Source organism: Rhincodon typus, chromosome 16 (assembly GCF_021869965.1).
Source record: "Rhincodon typus isolate 14 chromosome 16, sRhiTyp1.1, whole genome shotgun sequence".
NCBI classification, from domain to species: domain Eukaryota; kingdom Metazoa; phylum Chordata; class Chondrichthyes; order Orectolobiformes; family Rhincodontidae; genus Rhincodon; species Rhincodon typus.
In genome coordinates this window covers 33,667,583-33,692,255 of record NC_063347.1, presented here as the reverse complement: position 1 = coordinate 33,692,255, position 24,673 = coordinate 33,667,583, and the positions used below count along the sequence as shown (strand labels likewise).

At 38.5% G+C, this 24,673-nt stretch overlaps 1 protein-coding gene across 3 annotated transcripts in view; it reads left to right on the top strand.

The window, feature by feature from the left end:
* Positions 1 to 15,146, top strand: part of cadpsa (Ca2+-dependent activator protein for secretion a) — a 498,775-nt gene extending 483,629 nt beyond the window's left edge. For all 3 annotated transcript variants that reach the window (XM_048606574.1, XM_048606576.1, XM_048606575.1), the window contains one exon: positions 13,894 to 15,146. In XM_048606574.1, the coding sequence (XP_048462531.1) occupies positions 13,894 to 14,073 (180 nt within the window). In that variant the 3' untranslated portion in view covers positions 14,074 to 15,146. The remainder of the gene's footprint in view (positions 1 to 13,893) is intronic.
* The last annotated feature ends 9,527 nt before the right edge of the window (positions 15,147 to 24,673 follow it).

The window sequence follows — 24,673 nt, the reverse complement described above, 5'->3', positions numbered from 1 at the left end:
TCTATGTTGGTACCCAACAACGCAGGTAGAAAAAGGAATTAGGTCTTGCAAGCAAATTTTAGGGAGCTAGGAAGTAGATTAAAGAACTGGACCAAAGGGCAGTGATCTCTGGATTATTTCTGGTGATAGTGAGTACAGAAATGGGAGGTTAGTGCAGATGAATGTGTGGCTGGAGAGATGGTGCAAGAGGGAGAGCTTTAGACCTCTGGACATTGGTCCCATTTTTGGGGACAGTGGGACCTGTATAAGGTCAATAGGTTACATGTGAACCAGAATGGATCCAGCATCTTGGCAGGAACATTTGCTAGTGCTGTTGGGGAGGGTTTAAACTGACTTGATGGGCAGGGGGGTGTAGTCCAGAGAGAAGGTTCAGCAGGGGGAGGTGCATGGCCAAAATTAGAAGAGACAGCAAGTGAGACTGGAGGGCACAGAAATTATAGACCTGTTAAGGCATAAGGGAGTTTGGCAAGGTTTGATGGTATTTATTTTAATGCAAGGAGTCAGACAAGCAAGGCAGACAAGTCAACGACACAAATTAAAACACAAAAATATGGTGCAATTGCTATCACTGAAACACAGGTTGAGAGAGGGGCAGGATTGGCAGCTCAAAATTCCAGGATATAGAGTCTTCAGACAAGACAGGGGAGGAGATCAAAGAGGAGGGGGTGCCATAATATTGATCAGGGAATCAATTACAGCAGTAAGGATGACATCTTAGAAGGCTCCTCAAATAAAGCCATATGGGTAGAACTTTAAAACCAAAAAGAAGCAATCACATTGTTGGGAGTGTACTAGCGGGCCCATAATAGTCTGAGAGAAATAGAAGAGCAGATTATGCAGACAAATTTCAGAGAAGTGTAAAAGTAATAGGGTAGTGACAATGGATGTTTCAAACGTCACCGTGTTAACTGGGGTAGTCATAGTGTGAAAGGTTTAGGGGAAGTGGAATTCTGAAAATACATCTAGGAGAGCTTTTTTAAGCCTGTACATAGAATGGCCTACAAGAGACAGAGTGGTCCTGGACTTAATTTTAGATAATGAAGCCAGGCAAATGGTTGAAATATCAGTGGGGGAGCATTTTTCAGAAGCAATCATAATTCCATTAGATTCAAGATTGTTATGGAAAAGGACAAGGATTTGCCTAAATCATAGTTCAAAACTGGGAGAAGGCCAGTTTTAATAAAATCAGGTATGATTTGGTCAGAATGGACTGGAAGGAGATACGTTTGGGTAAATTTATGTCAGACCAGTAGGACACATTCAAGAAGGAAATGGGGAGAGGGCAGGGTCAGTATATTCCAATAAATACAAAGCATGGAACCAATGAATCCAACAAACCCTGGGTATCCGTGGATATACAGGGTTGGATAAAGAGAAAAAGAGAAGCTTATGGCTGGTACCAAGAGCTTAAAACCACAGACGCCCCAGAGGAGCACTGAATGTGTAAGGACAAACTAAAAAAGAAAATTAGGAAAGCAAAAAAGGAGGAAAATCCTAAGTTATTGTACAAGTACATCAAAAGTGAAAGGATAACTAGGAAAACAGTAGGGCATATTAAGACTACAGTGGTCATTTTTGCATGGAGTCAGAAGACTGAATACTTTGAGTCAGTGTTCGCTAGTTAAAGGACAATGTTGGTATCGAAACCAGGGAGAAGGACTGTGATATAATTAAAGAAATGAGCATAGACGGGGAGGAGGTGCTAAGTGGTCTGGCAGGCTTAAAAGTAAATAGATTTCCAGGGCTAGTTGAAAGGTATCACAGGCTGTTGAGTAAGGCAGGGGAGGAAATATCAGAAACGTTGACAATAATTTCAAATCCTGTCTGGCCACAGGAGAGATGCCAGAGGGCTGGAGGTCAGCCAATGTGGTACCATTATTCAAGGAAGGAAAAAGGGACAAACCAAGAAACTACAAGCCAGTCAGTCTAACTTCAGTAGTGGAGAAACTATTGGAAGCAATTCTGAGGGACAAAATTAATCTGCACTTGGAGAGGCAGGGATTAATCAAGAACAGGCAAGCAGGAAGTGCTACACCTACCCCCATACCTCCTCCCTCACCCCCATCCCTGGCCCCATGAAGACTTTCCACATCAAGCAGATGTTCACCTGCACATCTGCCAATATGGTATACTGCATCCGCTGTACCCGGTGTGGCTACCTCTACATCGGGGAAACCAAGCGGAGACTCGGGGACCGCTTTGCAGAACACCTACGCTCGGTTCGCAGTAAACAACTGCACCTCCCAGTCGCGAACCATTTCAACTCCCCCTCCCATTCCTCAGACGACATGTCCATCCTGGGCCTCCTGCAGTGCCACAACGATGCCACCCGAAGGTTGCAGGAACAGCAACTCATATTCTGCTTGGGAACCCTGCAGCCCAATGGTATCAATGTGGATTTCACAAGTTTCAAAATCTCCCCTCCCCCTACCGCATCCCAAAACCAGCCCAGCTCGTCCCTGCCTCCCTAACCTGTTCTTCCTCCCACCTATCCCCTCCTCCCACCTCAAGCCGCACCTCCATCTCCTACCGACCAACCTCATCCCGCCCCCTTGACCTGTCCGTCCTCCCTGGACTGACCTATCCCCTTCCTAACTCCCTACCTACACTCACCTTTACTGGCTCCATCCCCACCTCTTCGACCTGTTTGTTTCCTCTCCACCTATCCTCTCCTCTATCCCTCTTCTATCCGCCTCCCACTCTCTCCCTATTTATTTCAAAACCCCCTTCCCCCTCCCCCTTTTCTGATGAAGGGTCTAGGCGCGAAACGTCAGCCTCTCTGCTCCTATGATGCTGCTTGGCCTGCTGTGTTCATCCAGCCCTGCACCTTGTTGTCTTGGTTTTGTTAAGGACAGGTTAAGTCTGAACAACTTGTCTTGAATTTTTTGAAAAGATTTGTAGATGGGACACTGAATTTGACATAGTCAACTTGGATTCAGCAAGGCATTTGATAAAGTCCCACATGAGAGACTGATAATGAAGGTAAGAACCCATGGGAAATTTAGCTAATATGGATCCAGAATTGTCTGACTGGCAGGAAGCAAAGGGTAATGGTTGAGGGGTGTTTTAGTGACTGGAAGCCTGTGTCCATTGGAGTTCCAAAGGGATCAGTGTTGGAGCTCTTGCTGTTTGATATAAGTGATTGAGACTTGAATGAAGGAGGGTTGATCAGTAAGTTTGCAGATGATATTAAAATTGGTGGGTTATAAATAATGAGGTGGATAGCCTTCGATTACAGGAGGATATAGATGGGCTGGTCAGATGGGCCGATAAATATAAATGGAATTCAACCCAGAAAAGTGTGAGGCGATGCATTCGGACTGTACAAAAATGGCAAGGGAACCCAAGATGAATGGTAGGATCTTAGGAACCACCAAGGATCGCCGGGACCTAGGTGTGTATATCCACTAGTCAGGTAGGTAAAGTGGTTAAGAAGGCAATAGAGATACCTGCCTTTATTAGCCGAGGCATAGAATTCAACAGCAGGAAGGTGATGCTGCAACTTTATAAAATATTGATTAGGGAAAACAGCTAAAATATTGTGTGCAGTTCTGAATTCCATATAATAGAAGAGATAAGTTTGCATTGGAGAGGGTGCAGAGGATGTTGCCTGGGCTGGAGAGTTTTTGTTACGAAGAGAGATTGGATAAACTGGGCTTGTTTTTCTTAGAGCAGAGGGGTCATGATTGAGATGCATGAAGTTATGAGGGGCATAGAGTAGGCAGGAAGGAACTTTTCCCTTTGTTGAGGGATCAATAACTAGGGGGCATATGTTAAGATAAGCGGCAGGGGGTTAGAGAGGATGTGATGGAAATGAAAATCACTCAGAGTGGTGGGAATATGGAATTCACTGCTTGTGAGGGCTGTGGAGACAGAAGCCTTCATAACATTTAAGAAAATGTACCCTTAGATGGCAAGTGCTAGGAAATGGAATCAGAAATGTTTGGTGCTTGTTTTTGACCAGGGCAGACTCAATGGGCTGAAGGTCTATTTTCTGTGCTGCAGACCTAAACTAAAAGACCACATCAGGGACTGTTTCTTAAAGCAGTACAGTACATAAATAACCTACTCCCAGGTAGGTTAAGATCAAGTGATGTGTATTGAGGTGGGATTAATCAGGAATCTCATAGTTAAGAATCTACGTACAAGTTGAAACCACAACATGGTTGAATTTCAGATTCGGTTTGAGAGAGAGCAATCAGTATCCTCAATTTAAAGAACGGCAGGTATACAGGTATGAAAAAAGAATTGTCTGAAGCAAGCTGTGAAAATAGATTAAGAAGAAGGTCAGTTGACGACCAATGGCAAACATTTCATAATGCTCACCAAAGGTTTATTCTGGTTAAAAAGAAGAATGAGAAGGATGTTAATCCTATTGTTAACAAAAGCAGCCAAGGAGAGTATCTAATCAAAGACTACGGCATACAAACAGACAAAAAGCAGTGCTAAGATTGGGATTTTGTGAGCTTGCAATGGATGACTAAAAAGCTAATAAAAAGGGAGAGAATTTATCATGAAAGTAAATTGACGAGAAATATAAAAACAAACAGCAAGAGTTTCTATGGGTATATAAAAAAGAAAGAGAGTAGCTAAAGTGTGTGTGCAAGTCTTAGAGTATGCAACTACAAAATTGACTATAGGGAACAAGGAAATGGCAGATAAATTAAACCGATGTTTTGCATCAGTCTTCATGATGGTCTATACTGTAAGCATCCCAAATATATCAAATAAGGAAGGTGCTGATGGGAGGAACGATATTGTGACAGCCTCTATCACGAAGGGCAAAGTACTTGACGAGCTAATGGAATATAAGACCTAGTCATCAGGACAAGATAGCCTCCATCCAAGGGTTTTAAAGGAAGTGTCTGCAGAGACAGTGGGGACATTGGTTGAAATATTCCAGAACTCAACTACATTACAGGAGGGTTCCAGTGGATTAAAATATTGCTAATGTGGTGCCCTTGTTCAAGAAAGGAAGTAGAAAGCACAAAATTATAGGGCAGTTAGCCAAAATCTGTCATTGAGAAAATACTAGAGTTAATTAATGAACAAAAAGCGGGACATTTAGAAAAGCTGAACACAATCAAACAGAGTCAACATCGTAAATGGGAAATCATGTTTGCTAAATTTGCTAGAACTCTTTGAGGATGTAACAACCAGAGTCAATTAGCTGTAGCTGTAGTGTATTTGGATTTTCAGAAAGCGTTTGATAAGATGCTACATAAAAGGTTATTACACAAGATAGGAGCCCACAGTAATAGGATGATGTATTAGTATAGATTGAAGATTGGTTATCACAGAAGACAGAGAGTCAACATTAGTGGGTATTTTTCAGGTTGAAAAGATGTAATTAGTGAAGTTTGCATGAGTCAATCCTAGGACCTCAATTATTTACAATCTATGTTAATGACTTGGAGGAGGGGGTAGAGTGTAATGTATCCATATCTGCTGCTGATACAAAAGTAGGTGGGTGTGTTATGGTGAAGGTATAAGGAATCTGCAAGGTGATATAGATAAATTGAGTGAGTAGGCAAAACTTGGCGGGTAGAGTTTAACGTAAGAAACTTGAGATCATGCATTTTGGTAATCAAAGGCAGACTATTATTTAAATGAAGAGAGACTCCAAAAAACTGTACAGCACAAGGGAGCTAGGTGTTACCGTGCATCAAACACAAAAAGTTAACATGCATTTATACCAAGTAATTTAGAAGGCAAATGGAGTTTGGCCTTTATTGCTCTGGGATTTGAGTTTAAAAATAGGAAAGTCTTGTTACAACTGTACAGGGGATCGGTGAAGTTACACCTGAGGCACTGTATACGGTTTTGGTCCCTGTATTTAAGAAAGAATATATAGGCATTGGATGCAGTTCAAAAGAGATTCTCCAGGCTGATTCCTGAATGAGGGTCTGACTTATCTAGGACAGCAAAACAGGTTATGCCTTTATTCTTTACAGTTTAGAAGAATAAGGGATGTCTTATTGAAAAATGTAAGGTTCTGAGGGAAGTTGACAGGGTAGATGTTGAGAAGATGTTTCCACTGGTAGGAGGATCTTCTAGGGGACATAGTTACAACATAAGGCCACAGATTTAAAACTGCAATGTGAAGGAATTTCTTCTCCTAGAGGTTTGGAATTCTCTATTCCAGAATATTGTGGAGGTTGGATCACTGAAAATATATAAAGAGGAGGTAACTCATTTTTTTAAAACATCAAGGAGTTAAGGCTATGGTGAGCTGGCACGAAAGAGGAGTTGAGGCCCAGTGCAGGTCCACTATCCATGATTTTATACAATGGTGGGGCAGACTTGTGGGAACAACTGTCCTACTCCCGCTTCTGTTTCTTATCTTCTTAAAAAGATACATTTGAGTTCCAGCCATAGGAGAATTGCCCAGAAGAATCTTAAATTTCCTGAGCAGCTCTTTCAGAGACTGCTACAGTGGGGATTCCACAGGGTCCCAATGCACAACTCCCATCTGCACTTCAGAAACAATTATTTGGCCATGGAAAAATCTGGGCTATTGACAGCCATATCAACTTGTCTTGCCACTTTCATAAAATATAGAAAGGTAACATCAGCTAGGGTTTCTGTTTCTGTTTATATCGATTGATCTTTATTCTTTCTTCCCTGCCTTTCTGAAGCTTGCCCAAGCCAACTGTCTACACACAAAGAACTGATCACTTGTGTGAGATGTTGCAGGTGACCTTTTTTAAAGAGAGATAAGATAACATCATTTTTTTTCAAGTTTCATTGGTCTTTCGAAATATTACATTTGAGATAAATGTAGAGTACTGTACACCTTTTTTGATGAATGATGTTCTAAAGCTAAAGGACACATATTCGGTTAAATGCTCCCTTTGGTGAATGTAAATGTGATTACGTTGGATCAGCCACCTGTTATGCACTGTGGCCCATTTTTCTTTCCATTAAAAAGGAACATTGAGAAGGTGTATGACAGGTAACCAGTCATATATCATCCTTGAATAACGTAAGATGCTCAAACAGTTAATCTTTGGATGGATAAACTAAGTTGTGTCAAAATGCCTTCTTAATTATTCTGTGATCTTCTGCAAATGAATGAACATGCCAAGAAACCAAATGGCTTACTCCTGATCCTTTTCTAACATTTAAGTACAAGCTTACTGTTTATGGTGCTCGGGAGAAATTTCAGCACTATTTTGTGTACGTTGATTTGACCTGGTAGATCCAAATGTTCCTGAACTAGTGAGAGGAAAATTATTACAATATTTTTTATAGTTAAAGGAAATATTGAAGTGCATGAAAAAGAGTATGCATTATAAATAATAACATTGACTTATATAATTATACATGAAAATAATGATGTCTGTAAAACAAATGACTGAAATATGCAAAATAGACAATGATCAGCTACACAACTCTTGTACTCCTGCATATATTAATGGTACCATTGTAAAATTTGTGTGTATGATGTAAATGGTTAAAAATGTGTTTGATTCGATGATAACATTTCTGTCTCTCTTTCATTGTATATTAACCACTGCAAGGATTATTGCTGTTGTAAATGAGATCTTATTTTCTGTGTTTCCAACAAAAAAACTCCAAGCTGAATTGCAGCTTCATTCTATGAATATCAAAAGAAATGTAGGAATTGCAATGTGGATTGTTCATGCCTGCTGCTAGTCGGGTTAAAAGATTACTGTTTAATCATTGGGAAGTTTACTTTCAAAGATTGCAGAAAATAGACAGAAGATTTGGTAAAATAAAGCTTGAAGAGGCTGACAGTGAGTTTTCATGAGTTCTGTTGATCAGTTAAAATGAGAAAAAAGGAAAATGGTCAATTGAACATAGCTGTATTTTAATGTAATAAAGTTCTCACCTATATCATATGCTTCTAGTAACAACTGTGGCTCAGTAGCAGTACTTCTGCATCTAAGCCAAGAGATCATGGATTCAAGTCCTTCTGCAATGACTTGAGCACTAATTTAGGTTGACCTTCCAGTGCACTTCTACAGAAGCCACTTATATTCACAGATGAGCTCTTTGAAGTAATCCAACAAAGATTGCCGGCCCAAGTGTGAGGGTCTGGCAATGGTTGACATATTTTGAATGAGATGTTAAACCAAGATCCAGTGTCAAGTGAATGTAAAAAAAATCCTACGGCAATATTTTAAAGTAGGAGTTCTTTCCGCTATCTTGAGAGTATTTCTTCATCAGCTAGAACCTAAACACAGACTATCTGGTCTTTATCACATTTCTGTCTTCTACATATTGCCTGCCATGTTTCAGAGCTTACAATTGCATTGACAATAGAAGTATTTCTTTGGATGAAAAACATCTAAGGATGTCCCAAAGTAATGGAAAGCACTATATAAATGCAAATACCTGATTAATTTCTTCCTAGCTGTACACAAGTACACTTTATAAAGACTAAACAGCCTTTCTCGTTCACTTTTTCTAACTTGCATTTTCTAATTCTGTTTCTTAAATTAAGTTGTAGGAAGCCACCAGCCCAAGGCCTGTCAAGACTCTCACTGACCCAAGTTATGGCTGCCTCTTGCGTGTTATGATTTCTGTAAAGATCTCTAATTTTTTTAAAAACAGATTTAAATTTCCAGTTGACATTTGAAGAATAACACAACAAGATTTCACATTTTAAATCTTCTGCTGTGCAATTTTTATAGGAAACATATTTTAAACTACAGGAAGGAACATTTCCCTCATATAATTATCTCAAAATCACACTCTCTATGGAGTTCCAGTTCATATAACGAACAGCCGGTTTCTAATGAGTCTGCATTTTCACATTTTGCCAAGTAATAACTTCGAGTAATCACCTCCAGGCACTTTCCTCATTTTTTTTTAGTGTTTCCTAAATTCACTGCCACCAGGAAATCCTGTCCCAGTGATTCTTCCCCTCTGGCCACACCAAGATGAATCTGCTAGAACCTTTAGAAGGCTGATCAATACATCACTTTGACGAAAGACAGTCTCAATCCCATAACTAGCTACAGTAGTTCACAAAGCCAAGCAGTCCAGTTTCCATCCCAGTTTAATACATTGCACAAACTTCTGCTAAATCTGAAGAACCCCTTTATTCTTAAACATCACAATGCCTCAGTCTTGAAATCTCACACCAAAATGTTTCTAAATTTCAGCACCCTTACCTAATCCTCCCAATCTGAGGATACCCCTCAGGGCCAGTACTCCTAATTTTATCAGAGTAAATAAATACAGATTTCTAAAGCCCACATATGCTGGAAGCTCATTCGCAAATCGATCTCGTCAGTAAGTGTCACCTAAATTTAGTTCATCTTCTTTTTCTTCTTCTTTTTCTTTGCAAATACCTGCATGAAAAGTACAATCATGCCCATAACTAAGAATGTTCCTCCATCACTTCTGTTTCTGTTTCCTTGCATTCCACACCTCATCGTCTTACTACTGATATTGTCACTCTGCTTCTTTCCTTCTGCCTTTCTCACCTTCTGAGACTCTTCATTTCATTCTTTATCTCCATCCCTTCTCATTTTCTTTCCCCCTAATCTCCTCTATTTATTCCTGCTGCTACCACTGTTTTTCTTTAATTTTATTCCCTCCATCCATTTACTTTTTCACTCCCTTTGTGTTTTCCTTTGTCTGAGTCCTTCTCACTGTACGTATTAGTTTTTTCATCTACAAGTGTTCCTTATTCCTTTACGTTTAGTCTTTCCCTCTAATTATCTCACAAAACTCATTCCCTTTTCTCCAAATCTCTCTCTTCCCTTTGGCATCTTCTTTTCTGTTCTCTCTTCCCTTCCTGAATATGATTGTTCTCTTTCTTGTCTTTTATTCTCTCATTTCTTTCTTTTCTGTCATTCCTGTTTGTTTCATTCTCTCTTTATCTGCTTGACTCATCCTTAAGGTTTTGTTTCATTTTCTTCCGGTATGCTCCTCTCTTAACCTCTCATTATCTTGTGCTTCTCTCATCTCTTTTGATTCTGCTTTTCCACGTTCTGTCTTATCTCTTTCCTGATGTATTATTCTGTGTTTTTCTTGTCTGTTCCTTACTCTCACCTTTCCTATCCTCCACTTTCCTGTATGCTCTTTCCATAATTTCCTGTTGAGCATGAAAACTGGGTTGGAGGAGCAGGGTAACAAATAGAAGCAGGCAGAAAGATATTTATTCAGATCTGTAGCTAATAAAATAGTTGTTAAGGGTATGCTTTGAAAGAGCATGCAGAATGTACATAAGCGAATAACAACACTACGGCATCACTCAGAGTGGAGCAGTCAGCCTGGGGTCGGTGAATCCCAACCCGTGCATATACTGAATGATTTTCTGACAAGGCTGGAAACCACACTTTATAAATAGAGCCATTTCTGAGTTGCTTTGCATTGTGGTCCTTAGCACTATCAATGTCCCTCTTCCTGGTGAGATTACAGTTTCACAAATTTGCAAAAGGCGATGACAGGATGTGTATCTCTACCAGCCCGTTTTGTATTCAGAAGTGTTGCAGCATGTGTAATGCTTACCTAAAACTGACTGCACCCACTTCTTTATCTCTGGCTTTCAAAAAGTAAAAATTGAATAGGTATAATATTCAAAATAATTGATTTATATTGTTTACAGAATATTGGACGGAATTACTGAATTTGATCGTCAAAACATCCATTAAAATTCTAGTCTGCTATTTAATAAAAATTTGATCATAAATAAGCTGTCCTTCAAATAATGCAGTGACTGTTTTAGGACACATCATCCTTTTTCTTAAAACTGTGAACTACAGTCTCTGATTAACCACAATGTCATAACAAATCTACCCCTGTATTACTTGCTCATTTTTAACAATGTTTCAGAATGTTTCAAGGTTAGTACAGGTTCTGCCTTCATAACCTGGCAGCCTCAGAACTGGTCCTTGGCTGGAGCAGAGATTTGTTGGACCGTAAAAACCCATGTGTCCAGTACTGTCCTTCGGCTCCTGGCCTGTGCCATCCCCCAACACTGAAACCAAAGCCCAGCACATGGCCTATCCACCAGCTTTCTCTGGCTGCTTTAGCCTTGGCTGCAGAGGAGAATGATGTGTTGGTGCTGCAAAAAGACAACATCGATAAGGCACTTCAGAACTTCTAGAAGAGTTCTGTGAGTGACAGGAAGGAGCGTATCTAACCAGGACATTAATGAGAAACCTGGTCTGTAACCAACAGTAAACCACATTGGTAGCTAGGTACAATGTGCAGTTTTATTCAGCTATTATAATATAGTTCTTAGCTCAATTCAAATAAATATGCAATGTCTTCACCGAAGAATTTCATAAGAACTCAATATTGAATACAGTATTAATATCACATTGTGCAATGTCAAAACAAAAGATGTTGCAAAATGTAAGGCTGAAGACTTTAACTCAAATTCTTAATTCCCAACCAGGTTCAAATTCAACCTTAACTCATACCTAAGTATTGCTTTACTCATGTTTCTTGGTCAGGCTGCCAAATGAATGCTACGTAGAAACAACTGGGCCAACACATCATTGCAGTTATTGTTGGGTATATGGTGAGATTGACTGAAACTTCAAACTGAAAGCAGAAAATACCAAATAAATAAGTTACTAATTGCAAGGTTGCTGGACATTGAATCTTTCATATCTCAAGCCTGTTTAAATTCAAATATCATCTGGATTCAATACTGAACTCCTTAAAGTAAAGACCAGTGGTGCATCAGTTTTAAAATATGGGCCATAAGTCTATCATGGCAGCAATAAGACATTTAATCAGCCTGTAGATTAGGTCAAAGTCTTTTCTTCCTGATCTCTAGTAACACATTTCTTTTTGTTTTTGCTTCTTATAAGTTTCCGAGATCATGTACAGTTACTTAGGCGTAGAGAAGTTGACGGTTAGTTGTAAATGTCTCAATTGATTCACTTTAATTTAGGTATCCTAATAATAAACAAAAGCAACTGTGAAAAGTAGGTATTAATTGAAAGTTACTGAAAGCATCTGTAGCAATTGTTGGATTGTATCAATACCCAGGGATCTGATGGATGCCAACTGGATAGACTAACGTTGATCCTCTGAGAAGGGCTAAGGAAGCATTAGACTTTCTTATCTTTCTTCAACGACAATAACATCCAAATGCAGGATATGTTTGACATATTTAAGATATATCCAAATAGTCTGGCTTTATGGATCAAAATTTTTTAGCATATAATGGAAAGAATTTCCTTCAGCCAATGTGTGAGATTTACAAGCAAATTGTATCTTATAAAAATGAGGAAACTGTGACATGGTGGTTGGCTGCATATCTCTAAAGAGAAAATCATAACTATTTCCAATGCCTTTCTATGAAGACCCAAACTAAACAGGTTACGTTGAGTGGACCTGGAGTGTGGTATGTCACTTGGATTTCTAAGCTGTTCAAGATGCTGATAGTCACAAACTGCATGCTAGGTTTTTCTATAGTACTAAAGGCAGATGTCCATCATTCAGTTGATGAGGCTAAAAGAATTAGATGTGATGAGGAGGCACCAGTGTATGGTAATGTCACTGGACTAGTAATCCTGAACTCCAGGCTAATGTTCTGGGGGCATGGATTCAAATCCCACCAATTGAATTTGAATTCAGTAAAAATTTGGAATAAAAAGCCAGCCTAATGGCAACCATGTTGATTGTCATAAAAACCTATCTGGTTCACTTAATGCTTTTTAAGGAGGGAACTCTGCCATCCATACCTGGTCTAGTCTACATGTGACTCCAGTCCCACAGCAATGTACTTGACTCTTAACTGCCTTTTAGGCAATTAGGAATGGCCAAAAATCCTAGCCATGCCACCCACATTCTGTGACCATTGTAAAAACAAGCCACTCAAAGGTTGAATATGGGAATAGGTGTTTGTACATCCAACACCTGGTGTTACATTAATTGAGATACATAACGAATGACAAGTAACTACTACAGAAGTTGCTAAAGTCAGCTGATGGAACCACCATTCAGTTGCTTCTGATGTGTCTACTGCGGATGAAAAGAACAGACTCACACATTTTATGATGCTTTGTGTTTTTTACCTGTCCCTTATGAGAAATCTGAGGTATCTGCCATGGTACACCAAGGACGGTCTCTATGCTTGTTGGTTATCTAATGACTGTTCTCTTTGGGGATGATCTACGGTCAAGGTGACTCCAAGAGAAAATTCCAGGCAATGGAATTGCAGTCCAATGCAGCAAGCTTGACTCAGTAGATAAACCAGACAGATCTGCCATATTCTAGTGAAATGTTGATGATTAACAGCCGTTCACCTCAAAGAAGCATAAGGAGGTAGATCTGATATTAGGAGCTGGGATTCAGAAACTAAAGCAGAAGGCATGAGAGCATGTTGTCCATTTGTCACCACTGAAGAATACTGGAGAAAATACTCTGATGTACCTAACATGGGAGACAGTAATATATTACACCTTTATACAGTTTTCCTACAGATAATCGCATGATGGTGCAAATATTTCCTTTTTCCGATTCTATCTTTTCTTTCCCATAGATAGGTTAGAAATCTCTACGAACTAGATTGTGAAACTCTTTCCAATACCCTTAGTACCATAAGCGCAATGTTTGTATTTGTGTAAACAGTCAAAAGGGGATATTCTTCTTAATGATTATTAAAGCAGAGGGAAAGTCAACACATAAAAAGCTTATATTTAATATTAACCCTGATATTTGCAACTAAGAAGTTTAATCCAATGAGAAATTTCTTTAAGAAGCACTTTATATGAATATCTGTAATGTTGCTCACTCTTCATAAGTTTTGTGATGATGAAGTGCTTAAGAATGCTTTTGTATGACTTTAAAATTATAGGATATTATTCGGCATAATAGAAAAAAGTTATTTGTAAGGTACAATGATGCTTCTGCCAGTGAATAAATGTCAAGTCCTATACATTTGTATTCTTGTAGAAAGCTTATCGAGACTTTCGGCTGCAAGGAGTACTGGATTCAACCTTGAACAGTAAGACCTATGAGACAATTCGTAACAGACTGACTGTAGAAGAAGCAACAGCATCGGTTTCTGAAGGTGGTGGTCTTCAAGGGATTACAATGAAAGACAGTGATGAAGAAGATGAGGAGGAAGATTAGATCACAGTTAGAGTTAGAAGCTGAATTTTGACATAGCCTGGTAACAAATGCATGTACCACTCTGTTGTTCAGTTAGCCACAATAGGATCTTGTTTTTCAACTCCATGTAATTGAAATGAGGGAACTGTTATCAGTCAGATTGAAACTTCAGCTGTGTGAAAATTTAGCACTTATTTAAACCATTTATTTCTAAATTAATTTCTATATGTTCACAAGCAATATGGAGTAACCATTGTTTGATAATGTTAAGTGAGATATGTAGGAATATTGCTAGGTGTGTCCCTGTTAAATGCGGAACCTATTTGGCGCTTCATCAATGTAATGTATATATATATACACTTGACAGTAAAATATTGTGGAGATGAGTGAGTTAGATAATTTATTTCTTTAATGGCTGCCAACTGCTTAAAAAGAAAATGTCCTTGTATTAGTGTGGTATATAAGTTCTATTAATAATCCTAATTTATCTTTTTTGACAATCTTTTCATTCTTGTGTATTTCCTTGTTAAATTCCTCCTTGGATGCAATTCTATGTATGCAAACGAGGCATGCAGAAGAAGTTGTTGCAAGTTTTATTTTGTTAAGATAATTTCTGAATTGGATCTATCCTTTTGAGATGTTATGGGATGGTACATTTATGCCCAAATTAAAAACACCCATTTTTATTTATAAGAGGAAATATTACATGAAGTATATTGGATAATCCTAATGAATTATGTCCAAAAATCAAAAATGTACTCAATAAAAAAGACAGCTGAACAAATTTTAAGCCACAGTGAAAGTTAAATTTAAATGCTCTCTCCTGAGCAACTTTATTTTCAAATGCTTCATTTAAGTACTGTGAGATATCTTCGTGTTGTTTGTCCATTACTTTCAGCAATCTTTGTTTCACAGTTGGTTTCTTGTATATATGATGCTGTATAATGCATGACAAAGGGATTTCCTTTTTCTCCAAAAGCTATTAGTTTCTGTGTGGAGTAGCTGGTGGTGGAACAAACCATCTCGCTTTGGCCTTATAAAAGCCCACAGCTGTAACATGGAAAACTATGGATTCTTAGTAAATTAATTGTACAAACATCTATCACTTGTGTTTTATTAAATTGTTATAAATAAGCCACACTATACCATCACAATGTCCTTATACAATATTTTTGCAGTATGTACAAAATTGAGTATGAAACGAAGTACCAGGGCAAAACTGTATTCAAGCTGACTTACCATCACCATGTTTCTGTGACTAGATCATCTCTAGATGAAAGTTCTGTGAAAACAGAGAAGAAACTACTGAAGCATCTTACTTCAGAGCAATACTGTACAATAGTGCCTGAGATCCAGTTAACAAAAATGATAACATTTGCCTTTAAATCCTCTTTCACATAATATTAAACATCCAAGAAGTTCACTGCAAAATGATCAATGGGCCAATGTCTTAGAAATACATATATCACAAAGATATATTACTTCTTAACAATTACCTGTAAGTACGTTCAACATCTGAGACAAATTTTCATTCCCTGACAATGCTGGTTCATTATAGTTGAAGTAGTAATCTAAAATATCAATTTATTACTGACAACAAGGCTCACAAAGCCCTGCTTCTCACCCTTAATTCTATTGTGTAATAACTCTATGACTGAATATCTCAGTTATTCAGGAATAATACTAGATATAACCTGTTAAATGTAAAGCCTCATACTTTCTCAATGTACTGTAGTAATAACGCAGGTTGCTGGAGTGACATTTCTGAGGGATTTGTCCCATTCATCCACTTCAGCATTGGTTGAAATGCTTCAGGATCCTTGAAAAGATGGAATAAATATGTGTGTTTTAACACAGTTTTCATGCCTCCCACTGAAATTGCAAAGGGCAAATGGGAAAGCTGTTGTGAAGATTTATCTTCTATATCCATATTATGTTTAAAAGTCTTGGGTATAAGCATGCACTACCTGTCACATTTCTTTCCATTATTCTCATCAGTAATGGTTCTCAATCACTTAATTATAATCATATTTAGTACAATTAGTCCTAAATTTGATTTGCCAATCATCTTTTACTATTCTATTATGATTTTTATCCTCTCAACATTTCCAATTTATTGTCAAGAAGAACTTTCCATCTATGTTAAGGGCTTGTTTCTTCTACTTATTCCTGTTTTTTTCAAAAGTTAAACTATTTAGAAATTATTTGCTCCTGTACTTGTATGATGTTTCTCTCTGACTCACTAGGGTGCTTTTGAAAGACTGGCTGGAGAAATTCACAAGCAGCCAGTGTTTGTCAGCAAATGAGACATACAGTGCCTGTACACACTGTTGTAGCAGTTTTTGTCCCAGGTATATACTTTACTGGCTCCAGCCCAGTCCTACAAACACTATCTCTGTCAAACAGCCTGTCCACCTAACATAGCACTAGATCTAGTGTAACAACTGCAAGTTGATTCAACAATGCACCTCTGGAATGAATCACGTAATTTTCTCGTGATTGGTCAGTAATTAATGACTTTGCAAGAGTTCATCAGGACATGGATGCTTTGGCTATGATTCACTTTTCCATGTCACTTCACAGTACTCCTTTGAGTGAGACTGAAGGGTCATATCCTGCAACATCAAAGTGAACAAGAAATCACATACGTAAAATAAATGAAAGGGCAAATGCCTACTTTACTAATCTAGCAAATTTAGGGCCTTCTCACCAGTATGCTTGCTCCTCATTATTTTTCAAGAAAAGATCCCTTTCACTTGAAGTTTTCAAAGAAAAAATGCCCAGATTAGAAACACCTATTAACAGAACCAATTCTGCTGTCACAATCCAGTATACAATCAGCCCACGTATTCTTTTCAAAAGTACACATTGAAAAGCCTCTCACTATAATACCAAGATGATGATCTGTCTTTTCTGTCTCTGATGTGTCTCTCCGTGATGTATTACACCAATGAGTTTAATATTTGTGTTAAAACCTTAGTCCTAATGCTAAAACTTTACAGTTTTATTTCCAGAAATATGTTCCTCATTATTATTCATTACAAATATATTAGTACTGCATCTGTGATCAGATCTTTTTTCCCATATATTAAGTCTATTAATGCACAACTAACCTTTCTGTCAGTGCCTGCAAGTTACTCATCAAAAGGGTCTCTTCAGATAACTTTAAACCTACATCTTCAAATGTTTACTGGTCAAATTTTCATTATACGTGGAGTATTAAGTTTGTCTCAATGCACCCTTAGCATTTGGAGATACCATGGCAGGGTAGGGTGGATGGGGCAGAGGGGAGATTATGCTCGGGACTACACACCTCTACTGTAGTTTTGCCAGTGACAGAGAGACTTCAGGCAGCCTGACTCCCGACCCTTTGGCCATTGAAACTCTTAAAGAGGCTAATTAATAGTCATTTAAGGGTTTCTTCCTTACCAGCAGCTCTCAGAGCTGAGTCTTCCTTCCAGTTGAAGGTGGAGGTTTAACGCTGATTCGGTTAACAATCCGACAGCCAATACATCAGCTGGATCTTTCCTGGCTATGTGAACATAGGCTAGTTCTCCACTTTAAAGCTGAGGTCAGGGTTATCATATCCACATAAAATTCCCCACTTTTTTTTACATTGTAGTTCACGCTATTGGGAGTGAATTTTAACTCCCCACCACTACCCGAATAGGTGTGGAACAGTGGCCAGGGTTGGGTTAAAATGGCATAAAAATGGGAAATCTGATTTCAACCAAATGCAGATGTTGCTACTTCCTGGTTCACCATTGAGGTCTGGAGGTTAGCTGAGTTGCATAGTCTTGAGAGGCAGGTTGATATTTGTACTATGTCAATAAGCCTGCATGCTTCATGTTTTAGCAGCAATTTCAATACGAACTGTCCAGGCCGGGTTTCCCATGTCTTGGAAATCCAGCAGTTAAAGGGAGATGAGAACTTCTGGATCTAACAGAAAGATTACCTTGCAGCATTGCTGGTGGGCCAAGGAGAACAGGAATGTTTCACCCTGGCCATCCCAAGACATTGTACTACTCTCCTCATGATCTCCAGACTGAGTACCATGATCAGCTCACACAGTCCCCTCTATCTATCTCCAGAAACTATCCATAGACCCACAGTCTGATCTCCAGTAATCCTCCAGCAATCCAGTCTCCAAACAAATTTTCAATCACTTGCTCCAATCTTCCCACCCTCCTTTACAATCTTTCCTTTCCTCTCCATTCCTCAGCTATGGCCTTGTACTTATTGGCAGCAAACAGCATTTTAACTTAGCCAAATACCAGCCTAAAACAAAAGTACAAATGGGATCCTGCCAGTGAATTCATTAGTACTCTGCTGTTTTCTGTATTTACTGTATTTCTGGTTGTCCTCCCTCCCCATCTCCCTGTTTATATTAGAACTATACTGACACTGTCTGACTGTGTTGCACACATGTACAGACATACCTAGCAGTGATCAGATCAACATGCTCTGTTAATACTGCTCTTAAATCCTTAGCAGAATGCAACAAAGAAATGCGTTTACTAACATGTCAGTCAATGATTATACGTCGTGATTCACTACTGCCCCACATTTCCCGATATAAATTCCAAAACTTTATTCCAATGTGTTCATAAACAAAAATGTTTGTTCATAAACTTTTGGCTGTGGGAAGTCAATACATCTTGCAGGAAAATGTTATTGATGTGACTGCAGTTAAGTTACAATGAAGTGGAAAAAATTAACCATATACACCAACATTGGGAGCCACTGACCCCCCCCCCCGCCCCACTTTTAATATATGCATGCCAATCCAAGATGATTATCTTTACTTTGGTCAGAATATACGATTGTCATTAAATTTGCTACCTCGTGATCTCTTTGTCCCTTGCAGCAAGGTATACCTGACTATCTCGATATTCTATTCCTGAGGGAACCGTTTCATTAGTCATTGTGACCGCCCCAAGGATTAGAATTTGGAATCAGTCAATTCAGCTGGATGAAAACACTGCAGCAATGAGGCTCTCACAAAAAGAACGATCAGATAGACAATTAAACAATACATATTTGAATTAATGCATCACTGATTCAGCCAACACCTGAGAAATATATTTCATGCCAAAGTTCTATTCAAAAACTGTGTGACGAATGCAACCATTTGAACTCAGGCTGAAAGAGAGAGGCAGATCAACAGGAAACAGTCAAGTGGGGAGACACAAGCTAATGAGAATCAAATAGGCAGGCAGGCAGGGAAACATATTCACAGTATTAGGAGGTTGGTGACACGTGAGTGGTAAGGTTTGCAATCAGTCAGGAGGACAGGAGAGGATTGAAAATTGGTTGGACAGGTGAAGTCAAGGAACATTGGAAATTGGCAGAGAGAGACAAGCACAGTATCAGTAAACAAATAGAATTAATAAGGCAAGGTGTAATGGTAAAGTCACTGGGCCAGTAATCCAGAGCCTCAAAGCTAATGTTCTAGGACACAGGTTCAATTCCTATCATGGCAGATAATGAATTTCAATTCAGTAAAAATCTGGAACAAAAAAATATTAGCCTAATGGTAATCATGTGACTGCTGGTTAGTGTTGTGCAAATCCATCTGATTCACTAATGTTCTTCAATGAAAGCTGTCCTTCCCTAGTCCAGCCTGCTTGTGACACCAGACATACAGAAATGTGATTAAATCTAAACTGCTCTCTGGGCAATTAGGGGATGGGCATTAAATGTTGGCCTAGCCAGTGACACACAAATCCTGTGAATGAATAAAAGATGTGCAGAGGCAATGCTTCATCCTCAGCTCTGCTTCCCAGTTTTTCACAGAAGTTGATAACAATCTATTAATAATTCAGTGGGATTATACATTCTTAAATATCAATGTTTTACATATATTGAATGTCTCTGAAACCAGAAACTGTTTTTGACTCTTGAAATTGGGCAATGCATCATATCCAACAAACCTAAATATACCCAGGGTTTAAGCACATCAGTCTTATATCAACCTTCTCACATTTAATAGCCATTTTAATGTATTCAATTATTTTATGTTCTTCTGTGTGTAAGAGAGATAGAGCCCAGAACAATTTCCAACTTGGACAGTTCAGATGGTATTGGTTGAGATAGAGTGTTTTTATGCCATGGACTTGAACAAATTTGAAACTAAACTGGGGGTGTCTAAATCCGTTTCATGCAAATGTATACAAACAAAAGGTAATAATACACTCTTGTCTTCATTTTGAGCTATATTTGAATGCGAATCCCAAAGCTAAAATGTCATTATTCAGCCAAATTCTTTCTATGTACTATTCATTTCTTTATATAGGAGCCACAGGCTTTTGTGAGTTCTGAATTCAGGAAGAAGTAAAAACTTTAAGAAGCTACGTATGGCTGAAGGAAGGCACAGCTATGCCACCTCCAGCGTGATACCACAAACACATCTTGTCCTCTCCACCCAACCTTCAGTATTCCCCAAAGTGAAGTGTTCCTTCTGCAACACCTGGTCCACCCCTCTCTTACTCCTGAAACCTCTTCACTCTCTAAGGCACCTTCAATTCAATTGCAAAAGATGTAATACTTGCTTTTTATTTCTTCTCTCATTACTGTTCAAGGCCCTAAAAATACCTTCTGGGTGAAGCATAGATTTATTTATATTTCTTTCAATCTAAACTACTCACTCCATTCTTCTGTATATTGGCAAGACCAAACGTAGGCTAATCATCGCTTTTGTGGAACATTCTGTCTTTTAGAATGACATTGATCTTCCATTCGCTTGCCTTTTCAAAGCACTACCTTGCTGTCATGCTACCATATACCCTGGTATGGCAATGTTTCCAGCCAAGGCCAATGCAAGCTGAAGGAACATTTCATTTCCGCTCAGGCATTTTACAGCCTTTAGGGCTCACATTGAGTTTAACAACTTCAGACCATGAACTGTGAACTCTATTTTCATTAAACCTCTCCCCACTCTCCCACAGGAACATCGGAACAGGAGTAGGCCACTCAGCCCCTAGAGTCGATTCCACCATTCAATTAGAACATTGCTGATCAACAAAGGACCGAAAAGGGATGAATGAGATTACTTTCTAGATAGCATGAAGTTCAATACAGTGGATGTCTAAAGAGACTTGAAGGTTCAAATGCATAAATCTTTAAAATTTCACAAACGGGTTAAGTTATGAGGGGAGTTTATACAAATTAGGCAGTTTTCTCTAGAATTTAGAAAGTTTAGAGGTGATCTGATCGAAATCTTCAACATATTAACAGGAAAAGACAAGGTTAATAGAGATAAATTATTTCCACTGGTTGGGCATTCAAGAACTAAGGGACATAGTCAGACAATTAGGGCTAAACCATTCAGGAGAGATGTTAGGAACAATTTTTACACACAAAGAGTGGTAGATGTTTGGAACACTGTTCCACAAACAGCAGTGGATGCTAAATCAGTTGTCAATTTTAAATCTGAGATAAATAAATTTTTGTTGAGCAAAGCTATGAAGGGATATGGGCCAAAGGCAGGTTTACGGAGTTAAGCCACAGATCATCCATGATCTCATTGAATGGTAGAACAGGCTCAAGGGGCTAAAGAGCCTACTCCTCTCTCTATGTTCCCTTGTTCCTATCTGTGGCCTAACTCCATATACTGCCTTCGGCCTATATCCCTTCATACCTTTGCTTAACAAAAAATATCTATCTCAGATCTAAGACTAAAAATTGATCTAGCACAACCGCCCTTGTTTGAATGGGTTTGCTCCTAGTTCACTCCAGGTCTATTTTCTGCTGTTTACAATGACCATTAACAGCTATTCTCCAGAAATATATCACCCACTGCCATTAGTACACCCTTTGCCTTTTGCTTTGGTCATCCTTGTCATTTGTTCCACTTTCTCCATCTCCCACCCAGCAAACCAGTTTTTAAACAGCATAGAAATCCTTACTCTTCCAGCATCCTTCAGTTCCAAAGAAGAGTTAAATTGTAATCAAAATATTAATTCTGTTTCTCTTTCCACAAATGCTGTCAGACCTGTTGAGTTTCTCCAACACTTTCTGCTTTAAGAAATTGTTGACTTTAATTGTCTTTAATCAGAACTGACCTGGGATAAAAGCCCAATTGAGAGCGGAGTTCAGAAAGGAAGGAACTGAGAGTGTGAAGGTGTAGGATACAAACCTACAACTGCCTAAAAACACAGTTGCCATGAGTGAAAATCCTGACTTGCTTTAAGCTCAAGCTTGTCTACTAACTGATCACTGGGTCCTAGACCTGTTTCAGCTTGTTACAATATAAGGAGAACAAGAAAATTTTGACCTGTATTTTTCTGTGGACCTGGCCTGTGCATATCTCTGCACTGAATTCATCAACACAGAACTATACCACATTACAGTAATTCTGTCAGAAAGCACTGCCTTCTGCCATGCATAACTCTCTACTATACAAAACTGCTTTTTTCTTTATCTTAAAACAAAATGGTTGAACTGATAAATTCAAGATAGGCAATGATTACCCAGTGATGCCTACATTTGTTTAAAAACATAAAATGAATAAATATATTTAACTTATACATGGGGGATAATTTAAAAGAGATAGGTTGGCAAAATTAACTTGGAAAACAGTCCTAGGACACAAAACAAGGTATGCCACAGAAGAGAATAACTTTCAGAAAAATGAGCCACTAGTAAGACAGAACTCCATCACTCACTTTATTATTTTCCAAGCATCATATTTCATTTATCTAAATCATTGATTACTGCCATGTCCTCTTTAAAATGTAAATGCAAAGGGAGCACAGTTGGACACTAGGCACAACAATGAGTTAATCAAATTGAATTGAATGATTATTGTCACTTTTATTTAACAAATAAATACAATGAAAAATGGGATATGCCACTGTGCTCCGGCACCATTTTGAACTGCAGAAAATATTAAGATACAACTAATATGTAACTAAAAACAGAATTGATTTCCTCCATTCTTGTGCTCCTCTCAACATTCGGTGAGGGGGCGGGATATCTCAGCATTGGTCTCCAGAGTCTGTATAACGGCCCCTGGGCTTTTACAGTAGTATTCAAAGACTGCTATATATATCTTCAACCTTGTCACTTTATCTGTAAATTATTTTTAAAATGTTTCCAGCACATTCTATTTTATTACGGAACTCTAACTTCCACATTATTTTGCTTTTACTATGATTTTGTGCTGCCTCAGTTCAGACAAAGCAGAATATTCAATGTAATGTTCATATTGTTCATGTTGTGTAAAGAATGGGCCTCAGAAGAGAAATCATGCAGTTCGTTTGGATGGAATGTTCCTTGGTTGAGTCAGGTTAAATTTGGGAATGCTGAAATCCATGTTAAGCCTGCCGTACTTGACAAAGTTAAGATCTAGTTCTCAACCAACACAGAGTTTCCATCTGTTCTTGTTGACTTCAAATGTATATCCCAAATATGGGGGACAGTGCCCTGACATAGTAATATTCCTTTCTCCATTATGAATTCTCATTCCAAATTTTAAAACAAAAATCATTCCTTTTCACTTGAGCTTTCATTCACACATCATTATCCTAATCACATCAATCTAATCCCCTTCCCCGTTGCACTGTATTTAGCCTCCTATATGCTGCATCATAGTCTAATTTATTTCTTTTTTCTAAATAGCACACCTCCAGAGGATGATTATTCAATGCCTTTTAAAATAAAAGTCATTAATTGCTGTCTTGGTCATGTTTCATTCACAAATGGAAAGGGGTCTTTCATAGTTTATGAATCATTGGAGAGATGTCAAGTCTGTAATTTGTTGCAGAAAATCCATTTTAAAAACTGATCTCTATGTCTGCTGCCTGAAACTCCCAAGCATGCAATATACATAACATGGATATTTACTGACTTTGTTTTTTTGTCCTACATGCTTGCCGGAAGGAACAAGAGCAGTGTATTAATGAGATGACAGTGTCAGCTTCCCATCTGGGTGACATTTTATCCCATAGGGTTCCCAGAATGCCAGCTAAGACCAAAGGAGAAACTCTTTCTCAACCAAGAGTTGTTGCTCCACAAGTTGACTTCCAAGAAGGAAAGTAAAGACAGTGACTCTACTGTGAAATGTCAAGCTTTGGTCTTCTCATCCAAAAATGACACAGACACTTGTGCCTCACAACCAGTTATCCAGAATAATTTGCATCCGTTGGGCCCTACAGCTCTTTGAAACTCAGTTCCTTCAGCATGAACTGAAACTCAGCCATCACACAAAGCACCATCGTTGCCAAGAATATTGTGTGGCATTCTAGCTAGAACAGAAAGCCTGCTAGTACTGTGTGGTTGTTAGTTATATGATTTCAGCAGGTTAAACTCCTGCAGTACAGTGTTATATACTTGGCGAAGGCTTGGTTCTTAACAGCCTGCGCCTAGATTCTCTAAGGTTATGTAAGTTGGATGTGAAAAGCAACACCTTCTATCAGGTAAATAGAAACACTATATGAATTTCTCAAAAGTTACATTTCAAATTTCAAGCATAATGAGCAGGGACGAGTTTGCACTTAGATCATCAAGCTTTTTCTGCCATTCAATTAGATCTGTGCCTGGATTATATTTGAACCATGCTGCTTGGTACACTTCAGTAATAAAAACTGTTGATCAAAGTTTTGAAAATTTCGGTTCAACA